The sequence below is a fragment of the Balearica regulorum genome, chromosome 2 (assembly GCF_011004875.1).
Source record: "Balearica regulorum gibbericeps isolate bBalReg1 chromosome 2, bBalReg1.pri, whole genome shotgun sequence".
Lineage (NCBI taxonomy): Eukaryota > Metazoa > Chordata > Aves > Gruiformes > Gruidae > Balearica > Balearica regulorum.
In genome coordinates, this window is record NC_046185.1 from 138,235,924 (window position 1) to 138,253,877 (window position 17,954).

A 17,954-nucleotide genomic window follows, 5' to 3' on the forward strand; every position below is an offset into this window, starting at 1 on the left:
ATACTGCATATACTGTGTGCTGTCAGGTGCCAAGAAGCATAAATATGATTCTATTGTGTAAACAAGCAACTAGAAATTTCCAATCTTGTTACTGTGTAATAAGTTTTATGTTGTTTTAGGCAAGGAAATAAAATGAGATTTACTGAGGTTTAGGTTAGAATAATAGGTAAGCAATCATGTTTAAAAAAAAAAAAAAAAAAAAAGAAAATTATCCATGAGGAATAATAATAGAACATTGTGAAAGACTATATTAATGAAACAGCCCTATTCTTTGTAAATTGCTGTGTTCCAACTTCTTCCTTTTCTGCCACCTGAAGTTTTCTTAAGAAACTTTTTTTTTCCTTATAAGTAAGAAGCTTTTATTCAATATATGTCTATTTTGTTATAAACCATTGTACCCCTATTGACTGATACTCCATCCCTAGCAAACATGCTTTGTCCTTCAACCCTTTTTCAAGACTGAAATTTGCTGAGGAACATCAGGCAGCAATACTGTTTTGGGTAGTTAAGTGGTATCCAGAACTCAAATATGTTTCTAAATTTTATGTCTGTCCCTTTTTCTAAAATATATGCTGCTGATACAACTTTGTAGCTTATAGAATGTTCAGCTATTTAAAATTGCATTGCAGGGTTTTTTTAATGTCTGAGTTATAGGCTATATCTGTAGGAATAATGATAATGTGAAAAGTGGTATAACAGGTGTGGGTAACATGATGCAACCTTTATAATATTTGCAGTCTTACAGTCTGTAAGACTTTTTTTTTTTTTCCAATAAGTCCTGATAAATAGAAATTTAAATGGAATATCAAAAAAGTCAGAAATGTCAAATGTATTAGTTCAAGATATAACTGATTGCAAATATTAGGTTGTTGTATAACTATTCTGGGCTTTCCATGTGATTTTGTGGTAGAATATTGTAGATTTACTAAGTTGAATAGAGACGTTCATGAAAAGACTGCTGAATTAAACGCCATCTCTTTTTGCTTCCAGCAATTACTTGTCGCAGACAAGACGGAGGACAGGCTGACATCAGTGAGTGCCTTAAATACGCTGGCCCATTACCATCCTTAACACAGACATGCCAGATTCCCTGCCAAGATGACTGTCAGTTTACCAACTGGTCAAAGTTTTCTTCCTGTAATGGGGACTGTGGAGGAGTCAGGACAAGAAAACGCACTCTTGTCGGTAAGAGGAACAAGAGAAATAATACATCTTTTATCAGTCATTGCTAGTGTTTTGATTAAAACCTGTTGTTCTGAGGTTCCCCTATGACAAGCAAGCAGTGTTTGTCATCGTGGCAGAAAGCAGACCCGATGTCACTGTCATGCTCTATATACTGTTGGAACAAAAAAATAACCCCTCAGGAGAACAAACTCCTGCCATATGTGTCACACTCTTGATCATGTGGAAGTGGCTAGAGAGAAGATGGGAGAACAGAGGCGGCCAGGGTTTCTTCTAAATGGAGCGCACGTAGTAAACTGCAAAGCAAACCATTTCTTTTTTTTGACAGGCAAGGCAGCATTGGCTGTAGTTCCAGGGATGTGAAAAATGTAAAGCAGCATCATTAACCAAAAGTCTGATCCAATCCAAGGAAATAAAATAAAAAAATCTTTACCTGCATTTTTGTTGAACCCCGTGTTATCTTTTCATCAAAAGGGGCACAATGGTTTGCTATTTAAAAAGTTTTCATATCATGTTTATTCTGAATCCTGATTCTGCAACCTGCTTCTGTGCACAAAGAGGTCAGGAAGGTTGCTGGTTTACGGTTTATCGTTTGTACTGAATTCTGTCTTTGAGGTTATCTATTTGTGTTAAGCATTTAACAAATACAAGAGACAGACCTTTGTGGTGACACTCTCTCAAGCACTTTCTCTGAGTTACAGCTTCAAATACAAAAATATTTTTTTCACAAGCACTTTTTTTTTTTTTCCCCTCCTTCAACTTTATTTGACTGACAGTTTTCAGGCAGATATTGGACAATTTAGTGAATGTCAAAAAGGATATAACTCACAAATACTAGCTGATTGGTTTAATGGTGTAAAAAGCCACAGACCATGGGCTGTTCAGCTTGCTGTAGGTAGTGTGAGGCACTCAGAGAAAGCCAGAAGAACTTTGCTTTGTTCTGGGGAAGGAAAACTCTTCTCTTCACTCTCAAATCACTTTCAGTCCCAAAAAAGGTTAAACAATTTTAATTTTACTGAGACACAAAACTAGATTTTGAAAACTGCTAATGAAACCCAGAGTGGCCACAGACCCTGTTAATGATTTGCATTCTCTTGGTTTATGTGCATTTTCTCAGCTAAGAGTTTAGGTCTGCAATTTGTTTTAATTCCTCAGCAACCATGATTCCGTGCACAAGCTGTATCTTGCCAGCATTGTCTATCAGATTGAATTCTCACCAGATTGAATTGGGTCTGTTTTCTTTGGGGTTTGTTTTGTTTTGTTATGTTTTTTTTCACACTGATCTGTAATTGAGAAAAAAAATTCTTGTTGAAATTCCCCTGGAGCTTCCAATAGAAAACCTTTTAATAGAAAATCTAGTGAAAGTGGATTTTTTTTTTTTTTTTTTTTAATTGATGACAGACCAATCAACAATCATGTCTCCTTAACAAGTTCAGGTGTAAACCCACTCACGTTCCTTTCCTTTTCCTACTTCTGGTCTTGGCTACAGCAGGACTTCCCTCTCAGATGGTGTTTTGGTGCATTAGAATTACTACAGCAGCTGAGTACTTTTCAGCCTCAAGCTTTGGTTTACGTCTTTTGAACTTCTTGGCTGGAGTTTTGTAACATCAGATTTATGATTAAGCCAGTCCTTTCCCTGGCTGAATGTTTGCCCTCTGAGTTCTTTGTGTTCTCTGTTCTTCCATTGCCTTCGTCCAGTAGCTCAGATCACTGCATGAGGCAATATGTTGCTTAATTTTCTGCCTTATTTCTTGACATAACTAAAAATGCTCTTTTGTGGGTGATTTTCCTCTTCATTAGGCAGAGTCTTTTTCTGTCTTATGACTCTGTTACTTTGTGTCCCTTGAAAACTCTTGAATTTTTAGTTAACAGAAAAAAAAAAATTCCAGTGATGTCCAACCCTTTGCCAAAAACATTTCCTTATTCCATGTGACGGACACCCTTCCACTTTGAAACATTTTTTTCTTCAGCTTCTTTTTAATCTGCTCTTTTATTTCTTCAGCATGAAATGAAGAGGGAAAAAAACATACTCTGCTTCTAAATTATAACTGAAATCTCAAGAGTGAGACTTGGCCTCTGTCACAGCACCATTTGCCAATTAGTCTGTATTGTCTGTGGTGGAGGAAAGGTAGCTAAGGGGGGTGCCCATTAGCAGCCTCAGAAAGAATGCGATAGGATCCAAACCCTACCCCCGCTCCATCCCCCTGTAAATCAGAAAAGCCATGGATGGTGAATAATTCATGATCTTCAAGAAGGCTCACTGTGACTGTCTTATAACTCCAGTGAACTTTATGCCAAGTTTGCTTCCACAAGGGGGAAAAAGCCCTGACTAACAATTTTTTTTATTTTAAAAACGAAACAAGAAAGAACAGATTCTTTTACCATGCTATTAACACTTTAGAGATACTTTCCTGTCCTGAGTTAAGCTACCCCTTCAAACTTGCTAAGACTGATGTGTGCCGTGGTGTATTCTCTGTGTCAATGTGCTACCCATGCTAATATGTAAAGCCAACTTGGCTTAATTCATAATTATTTATGGTGAAAATGAGGATGTGAAGTGTATTTTTAGTATGAAGTTATCTTGTCAAAAGAAAGATAATTTTTTCTTCTGGTACCTTCTTTCTATTCTGAATGAAAGCAGTAGTAAATACAAGCACTGAGGGTGCCGCAAAGTTGTCTCCAGCATTGTTTTGAATAGCAAGGAAAATACTACAGAATATTAATTTACAGTAATACCTAAGTAACAAGCATTTTTAAAACTACTTTTGCAAAGATTTCTACATTAATACATATAAACTGTCTAGTATGGAGAGGAAAACCGAGCAAATTTTACCAGAGACAATTGAAAATAGATTTAGTGGGAAGCAGAAGGTGAGTGGATGGCTATGCTCCAGTCGGGGAAGGAAAACAAGAAGAGATTTGAAAAGAAACAAATTCATAGGAGAAACTTATTCTCTTAGAGAGGAAGAATGGTAATTATTAACAAATGTACAATAACAGGTGATGAAATTAAAAGATTTTAACATTTTCAAAGAAGGAACTACTGTAGCAAAGATGCATGTTACTTCCTTCTGCAGTTTCCTTCAACTTGAGAAAGTTTTATCCAGAGACAATTTTTTTTTTTTTCTTTTTATTGGACTGCACACTGGTGATGAAATAGGTGAAAAAGGGTATATTTGTTTAATAGCTAACTTTTTCAAAGTGTGCTTCCCAAGCAATTTTATCCAAAGTAAATATAAATGTATGGCTTTATCCTAAAAGGTGTTGCCTTTGTGCAAATTGTAGGCATCCATTACTTTATAAATTAAAGTGATTAACCTAAATGAATAAAGATTAATGTAACTAGTTTTAGGCGTATGTATTTGATTGCAAGCACTTGTTACAGAAGTCTAAATGAATTTTTTTGGGGAGATGTAAGCTTATACAAGGTTTCTAAAATAATTATTCCTTCTTTCTAGGAAAAAGTAAGAAAAAGGATAAATGCAAAAATTCTCAGTTGTATCCTCTGATTGAGAATCAGTTTTGTCCGTGTGACAAGTACAGTGCTCAGCCTGTGGGAAATTGGTCAGACTGCATTTTACCAGAGGGAAAGCTGGAAGTATTGCTGGGAATGAAGGTACAAGGAGACGTTAAAGAATGTGGACAAGGCTACCGTTACCAGGCCATGGCATGCTACGACCAAAACAATCGACTTGTGGAAACATCACGATGCAACAGTCACGGTATTTAGAAACCTCTTTTCTTTCATCTATTTACTTATCTGTTTTATTTCATTTAACATAATATGTGTACAGGTAGAATTAGCAGATTAATATTTATAGCTTAGGCTTAATTTTATCCCAAGATACCTTCAAACCCAGCACACATTTTTGCTGACTTGCAAAATAGTAAACTTAATTTTTACTGATTGCTACAGTGCAATATTCGAAAGTAAAACAATGATAACTTACTAACTAGGTATTTTAATAGATAAAAGTAAAATCTTGGTTTTCCTCATAACTGTACCTGTAAATTTTAGAATAAAGCCATTTAGAAAGGTCAAATCCTCCAAAAATAACCATGGACCACATAGGAATATTTTGGAAAGGCTGAAATTATTTCCACAGATTCTTTAGATAGCTTTAATCTCCTTAAATAGCCTTATCTCTACCATTTGCTCTTCAGCACCTTAACAGGCATGTATTGACCTAAGTTCAACAGCACACAACACTCTCTGTGTAATTCTGTCATGTGTATAGAATGTTTAAAGGCTTTATATTCTTTGTATTCATGTTGCTCCTGGAGGGAACAGAGTTCCTTCCTACAGTGGATGCATCTGTAGTGTTCTGATCAAAACTGGTACTTTCTGATTTTCAGTGAGCCAGAAATGTGCTAATTTACATCACTGAAGTTTTTGTGTTCATTTTTTTTCCTGCTTGCAGTGCAAAATTTTATCTGAGCTATTGATATGAAAAGCTCCATGTCGGTCTCAGTGCCATTAAAAGGTCAATGTAAGTTTAATTAGTATATGTATTCTAATTTATAATGTTAAATTAAGATAACAGAAATTTCATTTATTTACTTGGATAAAGTTAAAATAGCTAATCAAAGAAATGGAATAACTTAAAGGGATTTTAATTAGCATCATTAATTCCTGTTTAGAGCTATGATAAACTAGAACCTGAATGTATCAAGCCAAGCTGTAGCATATCTGTGATTTGATGGAAAAGTGAGCATTCAGCTTAATACGTCAAAGCAAACCTAGAAGATAATTTTGTGAAATATTTTCTCACATGTTTATTTTTATTCAAAGTCATCTTTTGCTGTAGTTAACTCATACTGAAAGATAAGTGCATAAATACATCTGAACGACAAAGTCTAATTCCTAAACTTGTGTGGGACAGGAAATGCCTCTTTCTACTCTGAGAATGTTCTTTCATTCATTCTTTCAGCTTTTTTCCAGGGTTAGCCTACTTTTGCAGATACAAGGGGGCTAGAAGAGATGATATTCTGTTCTCAGCTGTTTATTCTGGGTTGAGGTCCACAAAGATTTAATTTTGTTCTTTTGTGTCGGCCAGAGGACATGCTACACTTGCTTAGCCCGACCAGGACCAGTCGCCATCGTAGTAGTACCAAACGACACAGCTTCCTCTCATGACCAGCAGTTGTGTGAGCACAGGTCTGCCTGGGCTGGGTAGTTGTCCTGAGGGAATTAGAAAGCTCCTCAGAAAGCTGGTAGGGAATGCTGAGAAAAGAGTCATGGAACAATCTGAATTGTTCAGAAGACACCATTATAAAATACAGAACTGGAACTTTTTCCTATTTCTTTGTTGATTTTTTGTTTTAACTTTAACTGTATGCGACACTATGCTAGAAAGTAGTATTCTTTCAGCATCAAATCCAGAGTGACCTTTGAAAAGTGGAAAATTAGAACTTAAGTCCATGGGAAACTAGAGGGACTGATGGCCACTGCCGGTCATTTTTTGTTGATTTGAAGAACGGGGACTGTCAGGTTTTGTGTCAACAGCCAAGGGAAGATGCATGAGGGAAGAAGCTAGCTGTCCAAGGGTAAATTGTAGGTGTTGTACGTGGTAGCTAACATGCTGCTTAAAGTAGCTTGCAAAAAGAGGTGGGAACTCTTTCTTAGTGCAGAATGAGCATGGATATAGCTGCTTTCAAGCCCTGGCAGTGCACATTGAGGTGCAATTCCATTGCAAATATCAGAGAGATGAGAGAGGAATAAAAAAATGAAAAAAAAAAAGATATTCTCAACCATCTCTCTTACCTTGTTATAACTCTTCATGGTAGCAATTTCTAATCTAATGGATTTTATCAGTGAATGTCACCTACACTCACAGCGACCACAATGACTAATAATCCAGGGGAAAAGCCACTAACAGCACATTGTTATTATGCCTTCTATACCCAGGGCTACCATTTACATGCTGTTAGCAGTAGCAGGTTCCAGAGACAACCTTCCCAAAACACAATATAGCATTGTTTTGTTTTAGTTTTTTTTTTCTACAGTTTCATCCCATTTTTCTCGTGGCAGATTTGAAATCTCTTTTCGCTCACTTTGCAAACTGGAGAAGTTTGCAAGTCATTACTATATTTATTCTAGGTTGGGAAGCCTGAATCCTTTGGGGTTGTTTTGATTTGAATTCTTTCTCTCTAGATCAGTTTATTAAGGTGTGTCATTCTTTGATTTATTTTTTTTTTCCTTCTCTGTTTCATTACCTTTTTTTGATTGTGAAACACAAGACATCTGTGTATGTTTTCTCATCAGTTCCATTTGAGGGAGAGAGTACCTTTATCTTGATCCACGGTGTAGTGCATGGGCAGATCAAGTTTGGAATTGCTGTTGAATTAATCCTGCATTCCTTGCACTTCCTAAAATTTTTTGACGGGAATTTCAGGTGTACAGGAAATGAGGTATCTAACCTGGCTTTGATGGTAAGGAATTAAACTGATGCTAAGGAATATGCCACTAAAATTATGCTTTCCTTTCCAGTAGCTCTTCTAGAACAAAAATCTATTATTGATGAGTGTGGTACATACATGCAGTATTTTATTATTTCTAAGGTTTACCTGATTTATTGTCTGCCTTCAGCATTTTTCCAGGTTTAGTGTACTTTGCAGATGCGTGGGGGGTAGAACAGATGATACAGATCTTTCAGTCTAATTTCGGTGTATGTTTGCTGCCTTTTCTGAATATCTGCTTTGTATTCATGGATTACATTCTGGTTATTTGTTTTATTTTTCTCAACATGTATAAACTGCTGTTTTGCCAGTTAAACCTTATTTTATATCTTGCCAGTATTTATGATGTTTTTCTTGTTATTTTCATGCCCTTGGTGTATGACAGTTCTTCAGTTTGGCATCATCTCTAGATTTCAGTGTGCTGTTTGTTTTTTTCTTTAAGAACAAACATAAAAGCTATATTATGCCAAATCAACAAGGGACTTCTGTGGTATCACAATAGCTACCCCACCTGCTAGCAAATAAAAGTGTCTTGTCGCTTCCCATCAATCTGCTTTTAGTTTTTCAAGCTGAACTTGACAGGACTCATAATTCAAGCCTGCTTGGGTTATTTTTATAAAATCTAGCAGAGTTGCTTATTTCCCTACGGAAATGATAGCACTGAATTTTTCACTAATTTTGTAACTGAACCAAAGAGGAAGAGTCATGTTTGACTGCCATGTTATCTGCTTTATTCAGAAATCTGTTTTACTGTTAGTTCCTGTGAGTCTGTTGTTTCTTTTCCAAGTAGTACAGTATGTAATCACAGTTTTTATAGGATATGGTTTGACAAATTAGCTTCGACTAGGAGAAAATCAAGACTATTATTTAAGGGAAGCTGTTTCCTGTGCAGTGTCTAACTTTTGCTTGAACTTTTGTTATCTCCTGACCTGGTGAAATAGTGAGATGGGAAATGAGGATAATTGTACTTCTTCACCTGTGATAACATCCTCTAAATCTGAGAAGCGTGACCCACACTGATGTTATTAATAAATCATGACATATGTTGTGTGATATACTAAAATGCCACAACAAACTCAAATTGCGAGACTGTCAAAAGTTTTATGTAAATACTGCCGTGTAAATTTATGAGGCTATGAGCAGGTCAGTGTTGCAAATCATGCTGTTTTGAATGGGAAGAATCAGAAGACAGACCTGCTCTGCAGGCCAAAAAATTCATAAGCTGTTTGTTTTATGAAATGTTGTGTGTTTATAATCACAATTCAGTTGACTTAGGAAAGAAAAGGTAAACAGGAGCAGAAGAATAAATACTTCAGAACTCTTTTTTACTACTTGGCTCATTTTCAAAAGATTCGAGAATAGTTAACTAACAGTTTCACAGACACCAAGGAGCTAAAGAAATGATTCAACACAAGGAAGGCCCCTAATATAATAAAACCATAGGAAGATTCTTGCCATAATCTTTGAAATTTTGGGTGCAGATATAATGTCCCCAGTATGAACAAGTTTCTCAAAAATACAGGAGTGACCATAACTCTGGAAAAAAAAAAACAACCCCAAAACCCAGGCAAAATAATTTTAAAGAAATCTGTTGCTACCGCTAGGTGAGAACACTGGAGAAGGAGAGGGCAGAGTCCTTTTGAGAGGATCCTTACTTTCTGTAGCTTTACAGGTACTTCAAAAGAAATACCGAACTAACAGCTGAAAATAGACATACATTTCAGCTGCAGAGGGACAAGGTGATTTTTTTCTTATTTTCTTTTTTATCTGTGTTTTTTTCAGTATAATATATGCTTAACATTTTTATTTTTCTTTTAAAAATATTTTGTTTCAAATTTGAACTAAATTAATTGATGAAAGAGTCAGCACCTTTCAGTAGCCATTTGAAATATTCTACTGCTGGTATTTTTCAGCTATACCAGTTCTGCGGAGTGTGGGCAGAAGCTAACAGCTGACATTTGTCAGCAGATGTGGTAATGTCAGCTAAAAGTGCTAACTAACTGAGCTGTTGTTTACCTGTTTTCCTTAACGGAAGACACATAAATTGCCCTTTTTCTGGTTCCTGCTTTGAGTTTGTTTGATAGTCAAGTGTGAGAGGTTTTTTTTCCATTAGAAAAGAAGCAGTTGTTTTTCATAGCTTTATCTCTGTCATCACTGGTATACCAGAGCTCTGTGGATAAATGACATGTGTCTGCCACCAATCTGTTTCAGTGTGTTTGTGAAAAAAATTGAAAGAGAGTCTCTTCGTCGTCCCTTTAAACTGTACCTTGGAATTTTCATCACAAAAAATAAAAAAGCAGACTGCTGTCATGCTTATGAACTACACTATTTACTCTTCAATATTTAGTTTTCCTCCATCATATATCAATTATGAATCATGACCCACATAAGCTAAGCAGTGGTTGTGTTTGTGTGCACATAGGGAAGGCAAACATAGTAGCATGGCAGACAGATGCAGCATTTTTATATAGGTCGTATTACCCTTCTTAATTCATGTCAGTTTACAGTTAAGACCTTAGGCGCAGTCAACCAGTCCAGGATAGTTTGTCTGCTGCCTTATTAGTGTGAGATTATTTCCCCCTTTAGCATTAATTAAATGAGATGCATTGATTTGTGCTGACTCTACAAAGCCCTCCATGGCTACAAGGCTTATGCGAGGGATTAAAGAGGAATATCTGCGCATCAGTGAATACTTTCACAACAGCTGCTAGGAGGAGTATCAATCTGAATCGAGGAATTTTGTATTTAATTGCTTATGTGTGCAGTAGTAAAATCTCATATGTTATAACAGAGTCTACAGGGTCCAAGTTGTCAGCTAGAACTATCTGTACCCACTTATATTAGGATTTTTTAAAATCTTTTTCTTTCACTTTCAATATTCTAACCTGAAGCAATGCAAATTTACTAACAAAAAATAGAGTGTTAAAATTTAATCGAGACTTTCTGTCGAGTGTTTATTCTAAAATAAATTGATTTCCCATAGGAGATTCTAATCTAGTATGGTGATAGTCTTAGGTTCTCAAATTGTTATTAGGATACTTTGTTGTTTCATGGCTTGTATCTTTTCTAAGATTTTTTTTTTTAATACATGCAAGATGCCATCTTGTCCTACTGTGTGTTCTCAAGGAATACGGTACCTGTAACCCTCCACCAGAAATACTAGCTTAGGCCTCTGCATTATGGTGCCACTGTATCTGCCCTGTCAACAGGACATCAGTCATGAAGCAGTCATCCATCAACCCAAAGACCTGTAGTTAGTTCACCAGAGACAGAATTGCTGATACAGAAGACAGTTAAGCATTAACAATTACTCTCAGGTTTTGAGGCTTTGAAAGGTAATCCTGAAAAAACAAAAGTCTTATGGAGTTCAATCTATCTTTCCCTGGCTAAGCAGAAATGCGAATAGTCTCAAAAAATACATATATTCTGTTACAAGTGAAATGCAAGTAATTGCAATTCCTTTGTCCTGGAAGTGAGATCCAAGAACTTTATGTTTCCTTGAAAAAAAAAAATCTGTGTTAAAGAACATAAACCATCTTGACGTTGCAAGTTTTTTTCTTGGAAATAGTGCATGACATTTTAGTCATGAAAGCAGGAGCAGAACTCAGTCCTAAGGACAAAAGAGTTCATGTAAACACTTTCTAAGATGTTCTATATGTCTGCACCCTTCAACTCAAGTAGTTGGTCTGTTCTTACACATTGCAGGTGCAGTTTGTGGGAAAAATCTTATACCCGCCTACTTAACCTGCTTTGTCATTAGGCAAAGTGTGAAGTCCATTAAAGTCCTCCATTATAAATTATCCATCACATCTGTTAATGACTTTGTTCTGGGAGTCCAGAATTTACAGCCAATTAGCAATGGGACAGTAAACCTTTCTCTCTTAATAATGAGTTCCGTTCATACTCCTAGTGGTTCAAAGCCATTTGTTAAATTGTGATTCAGTAATAAATCTTTAATGATAGAATAACCATGTTCTCGCTCATAGTAGACAACTGCCCATTTCACAGCCTTGTGAAGTTCAGCTGGTAGGAGCTGAAATAATTGAGAAACTACTGCACTGGGAAAAGGAATAGGCCTTGAGAGATTAGTGTCTCTTTCCAATACCCTTCCAAACCGTGCAGGGCCAATGCTCTGTACCACTGTCTCCCAAGGTCTCATCTCTCCAACATCCCTCAGATGTTGTGGGGAAAAGAAAGAGCCACAGGAAGCATGCAGTGAAAGACTTTAGTCAGGAGAAGAAACAGCAGGGAAAACATGAACTGCTGATGTCCACAGAACATATTTTCAGCCTTCATAGTGTTGGCCGCCTATTTCACTGTCCCTCCCTCACTTTCACACTCTTTTCCTCAGTTCTTCTTCTTCATAGCCGCTTCACTGCTCTCATTCTTTCCTTCTTTCTGCATCTGTTGTATTTCTACCTTGGTAATGTCTTGCTTGTTCTTTAAACCTCAAGGCTCTAGCATGCCATTTGCTGCAATTATATTACACAACCTGTCTGTGTGATATAATTGTGTGATATTCAACCATACAGATGCCCACCCCCCACACACATTAGAGGACTGTTTCTTTAATAAGATTTTACATTGTTTAACACAATGGGCACCCTTTCAAGGATGATTAGATCAGAGTGGAAACAAGACTGAAAATTAAAAAATGGCTCATTCATGTCCTCTTCATGTCAGAAACAATGTAGCTGCATCACCAGTCCCATATGCATGTAATATTTCTGTTTTCTGTGTTTCTGTGTTTTCTATGTATTTTTTCTATCACAATATGCTCTCTTCTCACTTGCTAATTTTTTTGCAGCGTGGACAAAGTTTGCAAATGCAAGCACCTGAAATTTAACAAAAACAACAACAAAAGAGAGTATAAACTTTTCAAATTTCCTGAACATTTGCTTTCTTGGATTTGAGAGGCAATTACTGTGAACTTCTGGACATCATCCTTAATGACCCGAAAAGATATAGTGACATCATGCACACAGAAAGGCATCTGAGGTGATGACATGCTTCAGAGAAGCTTTTCTGAAAAGTACCATAGATTGGTAGTAAATGGAGTGGAACAAGCCATTTGCAACAAGTAATTTTTTTTTTTTAAGTCAGTCTTCTTTCTTGGCTAGAGAAATATCTGCAAGCAATTTGAAGTCTGTTTCCACCTTGGTTCTAAGGGAGACCAGTGGCACAGCTAAATGCTAAATAGTCTGTTGAGTTGAAATAGTGATGCACCTGAGAGGAAAAAAAAAAGGTGCCAATGGATGAGTATGACAAAAACTTTTTAATGTCAGTTATAACAAGGTGATTTTCATTCTACACACTAATTACCTATAGAATGCAAATCAGAGGCCACATTCTTTTTATTTCTTCCCTTTGTCCTCTATTTTTATTTGTGGGAACATTCTTCATTCCATTTCACTGTCTGGTCAGGAGATACCAGAGTAGGCTCTTGGGGGCATTGCATTCTCTTTGTGCTTCACCAACATACTACTTTTGGCAGGATGTTTCTTTCTTTTCTCTTCTTTTTTTGTTTTCTGTCCCTATGCAGTATGTCTTTACAATTCTCTTGACTTTATGTTCTGAGCCATTTATTTTCCTCTTCTCTCTTCCTGTCTTTTCTTATGCTTTCCTCTATTCCCCCTCAGTCTCTCTCTTGTCTTGTGCCTCCTCTGTTGTTTTGACTTCCAACTCTTTGCCATGAAAAGTAACTTGACTAACTTTTTTTTTTTTTTTCCCCTTCTGTTTGGAGAAGGCTTGGAAGCTGTGAAACTCCTTTCTGGATCCCTTTGTTCATGTCCTTGATCCATTTTTTTATCCAGTGTTCTTAGTGTACCAGTGGTTAGGAGTTTTTTTATGGTTATCTTGCATAATAATAAGTGCTTTTCTCTCTGCTCTCCAAAAATGTTCCACATTTCCAGTAGCTTCAAGCCTTCCTACCTTGTAGAGCTTCTTTTTATGCCTTCAGTGATTGACTCCATTCTTGTTCTCTTTTTCATGTGTCTTTTCTGTTCTTCTTGTTCAGCTGGTTAATTTTCACATGTGGAGTTTGGGTCTTGATGCCAGCTTTTCTGAGGAAATAGGAAGGAGGGAGGGGAGAGCATCATAGGCCAGATATCCTAAACATGGCATAGGAAAAAGCTATAGGGCGAGCAGAAGCTATTCCATGAAGCCTGTAGGATTAAGGACCCTGTATAAGATTGCAGTTCAGTATTTTTTCATTATAAAGTGGGTGGAAAATGTCAGCTGGCCTACTGCATCCTCTCCAGAATGCATTAACATATAAGCAAGCTTGTAGTTTTCCATACTGTAACTCTTACTAAGACACTATACCTGTAATACGATGCTGTTCTGGCTTTATTGCATTCTATGCTAAAGCAGTTTTAGTGGCTGACTTCAATATAGATACTTTGTAGACAGTGTGCAAAAAGATTGCTGTAGTGGTATGGTTTCATCTGATATTTTATGAAATCACTTGAAATAAAGCTCAGTGTAATTAAAATGTTACCTGGGACTTACGTATAGTATAATGTATTTGATACCGTGTCTGTCTGCAAGATTCTAAAAATCTTGTTCAGCTTTTAGGCCAACATTCTCATTATCTCAAAGAAATCTTTATTGTCCTGGTTTGGATGAGCTGAAAGAAAATTAAAAAAAAAAAGTTTCTAAATAGTCAATCATTTTAGTTAAGTATGTTCCACACAGGCTCCTTTTGGTAGGCTATGGAGTATTCCCATGCTATAGTTATCCAAGTCCCAAAATATTGTGATATCCTGGAGAAGATCTTTTTTCTATGACTGGGGCAGTTTGAGATTAATTAAGACAAATTTAAAATAGCTCAGAGGTTTACGGAAGTTCTTAAAATAAAGTCTTCTTGACGCAGCCTGAAGCAGTTACCTACTTAAGAATGTACAATATATTTAAAGAAACTTGAATTTCTTTCTTCCAGACATTAATTACAGAGGCAGAAATTTAACAAATGCTAAATGGCATAATTGTGTTGTAGTAGAAAGGTTTCCCCAGAAAAAACTTACTTAGAAGTTATATTGAATGTAAAGGCAGCATTTCAGAATCTCAAGAAAATTCATAAAAAGCAGCAAAATTTTCACGTATTCTGTCAGACAATAAATATCACTAAACACTTATTTTATTGGTTGGGGGGAATTGTTACTTTTAACTTTCTTGTTATTGTCTGTTTTCATTCAAGTTTCTCCATTGCATGAGTATATGGTTTTGTATAGTGCCTAAGAGGCACTCGTTAAAAGCTCATTTCTGGTGAAGACACAGAGTTTGATATTTATGCAATCAAAGTTCAATGTAGGATGGGGCTCTGAGATAGGATGCATCTGATTTCTAAGACTCACTCAGAGACATCAGGTAAGGTGAAATGTAATCAATTTTGCATTTACTACTGCAGGGCAATCTATGTCACCACCTCTGATATGCAGTGATATGATTTTCAAAAACATATTTTGTCTTAACACAGTGTACCTTTCATACAGTATCACTGAGCTGATCAATCAAATGGCAAGACATATTTAATAAACATGCTTGTAATTCACGCTAACATTCTAGCCATTGTAAGGAAGATGCATTTCATTAACAGTAGTTCTGCAGTGCTCAAATTCAGGATGTGCTCTGTATGTTTATTTAACTATTTAACACTTTCAAACAGAGGAAAGCTATGTAGGATAAAATCATCACCTGAATTTGACCATAAAATATCCTGAATGTTACTGTATGTTTAAAAAACCAACAACCCTTCTGTTCTTTATATCTAAGACAAATTAGTGGAGGGAACTAGAAATAGGTATATAGAATTGAAATCTTTTAAGTGTTCTTATTCTTTAGACATCTTGTGATTGTTTGGTATTGGTTGCTTTTAGAAGAGACAGAATAGCTTTACTTAGCAGCATAGGTTCAAGACATAAAGCTGCTAACATCGGCTCTAATGAAAATGACAGTGATTGCTTTCAAACTAGAAAAAATTTAAGATATGTGAGAAATATTTAAAACCATGCCTAGCAAACGCTACCAATCATTTGAGAATGATCTCACCCAAGTATGTGTTAATTTTGCAACTGTGTTCATCAAGTATTTTAATTCACTTTTAAATGCACTGAGGTTCCTTTAATCTTTAAAGTGAACCTTTGCCAACAGTAAATATGTTGCAGATCTGACACAGGAAAGGGGAGAGGAGAGTTCATAGAGGTTTAGGGTATAGTTGTAGTAAAAATGCAGTAAAAGCCAGCTTTTTATTTGAGGCTTTATAGCTTCTGCTGTAAATATTGGCATAAATGACACATATTGTAGAGCTATGGCATATGTTGCTTTTGAAAGAAAGACATTTTCACTACTTCAGTGCATTGAGGCCTTGTGTTACTCCCTACAGACCATGTCATACCCCTTTCCAACCTCTCAGGACCGATGACTTATCCAAACCAAACATCTGCTTTTCCATTCAGTGCAATTATTCAGTGTGCTACTGGGGGCAGATGGTTGTTAATCGGCAGATCATTAATGTGGCAGGCCACTCTCTCTTTCTAGCCCTAGAAAGGTCACAAGGTGTTAAGTTCCCTCGCTCCAGGCCGGTAAGATGCATATCTTTTCATTCAGTTGGATTTTTGATGTATAACTGCAGTTGAATCACTTGATACAATTATGGAGGAGCTTTTAATTAAACCTTTTTTCCTTAAAGAAAAATATTGGTTTTACAGTGTAAGAGTGATGCAACCAAGAGATGGGTTAGTGTCAATTACACTGTAGCTGTCAGAAAGTTTGAATGCTGAAATCTGGTGAGTGTGAATCCTAATCACATACCAGTGAGGATGCTCAGCTGCTTCTCTAACACAGTCTCCAGCTATGTGTCAATTTTCTGCAGAATTTAATTTAGCCCTAATGATGAAGAAATCTCTCTATTCACACAGTCCTGTCAAGTCAAACTTTGGACAATCTAAATGAAGTAGACTAGAGCTTCAGGGAGAAGTGGCAGAGTGACATGCTGAAGAGATTTCACTTTCTTTTCCATTCACGCAGGTTATATTGAGGAAGCCTGTATTATTCCATGTCCCTCAGACTGCAAGCTCAGTGAGTGGTCCAACTGGTCTCGCTGTAGTAAATCCTGTGGGAGTGGGGTAAAAGTTCGGTCTAAATGGCTCCGTGAAAAACCCTACAATGGTGGAAGACCCTGTCCAAAGCTAGATCACGTCAATCAGGTAATTTGATGTATATTTACATTAATGATACAGCTTTTTCCATACCTCAGATAACCCTTTTAGCTGTATTGTTTGTTGATGTAGAAAAACTGTACAACATAAGGGGCAGATACAGGTAGAAAGAGGAGTATGTGTTGGCTTAGGTTTCCTCAGTCAGCGTAGGATCTGCCTTCATTACTTCCTCATCTGCAAGAACTTAGCACATTATCTGAAATGCAGATTGGAGACAATGAAACATTCTTACATGCACGTTGTGAAGACCGCATCTCTGAAGATCTTCTCTTACAATGGGTAAAATATCTCATTACAGATGCTCAAACTGGTAAGATTCTTAGTGTCATTCTCTGACCAACTTAGATCCGAAAGCAAATTAAAACTTCTCAAACACTCATACAGTATCATCCCAGTATCCCTTAGTGGGTTTTAGTCAAGGTGGAGCTTGACCTTCTGGGTATACTTGCCTAGGCACTGCAGTTCCAGTCAGGAATGCACGACTGAAGTCAATCTCCAAGTTGTCCCACTAATCATACTTGATTTTCTAGTATGAAGCAGTCAGGCTGCACAACCTGGATCCTCTTCAAGTGAAACTAAGCCAGAAAACGTGATCCAAGACCACACTGGGAGTGCTGTGACCACTAATGAGCATTTAGTGTTTGGGACCAAGTTTAGTACTAGTCCAAGTCAAACTCCTGAAGCTTGTTTGCTTCTGGTTCCTTTAAGAGTTTTAGAAAGAAAAACCTTCCTTGTAAATTAACTTATGCTCTTCAGAGTTGATTTATATTCACATTAGTGTTGAATTTAATTTAGTCTGCAGAAGCACGTTAAACAGCCACACGGTCTTCTCTGTAAATATTCAAAGATTGAAAAAAAAAAAAAGTGCTGGCAATTTACATTTGAATAAAAATGCATGTACTTAATATTATCCTATTGACATTTTGCTAGCACAGAGTGAAATGGCTTGTTGATCTAATTTTCTACTTTAGGGAATGTAATTAGTTCTAATTTAGAAAATAATAAGTGTTAAACTGCAGCTAATAAACTAAGTTTGTGATCTACTTTAACAAAATACAAACTAGAATAAGGGTTGCTGGATTTGGGTCAGCATGT

At 36.5% G+C, this 17,954-nt stretch overlaps 1 protein-coding gene across 1 annotated transcript in view; it reads left to right on the top strand.

Moving 5' to 3' along the window:
- Positions 1-17,954, top strand: part of THSD7A (thrombospondin type 1 domain containing 7A) — a 289,030-nt gene that overhangs the window by 240,741 nt on the left and 30,335 nt on the right. The window contains exons 15-17 of the mRNA XM_075746097.1: positions 991-1,185; positions 4,641-4,904; positions 16,669-16,847. Coding sequence (XP_075602212.1) covers positions 991-1,185; positions 4,641-4,904; positions 16,669-16,847 — 638 coding nt within the window. The remainder of the gene's footprint in view (positions 1-990; positions 1,186-4,640; positions 4,905-16,668; positions 16,848-17,954) is intronic.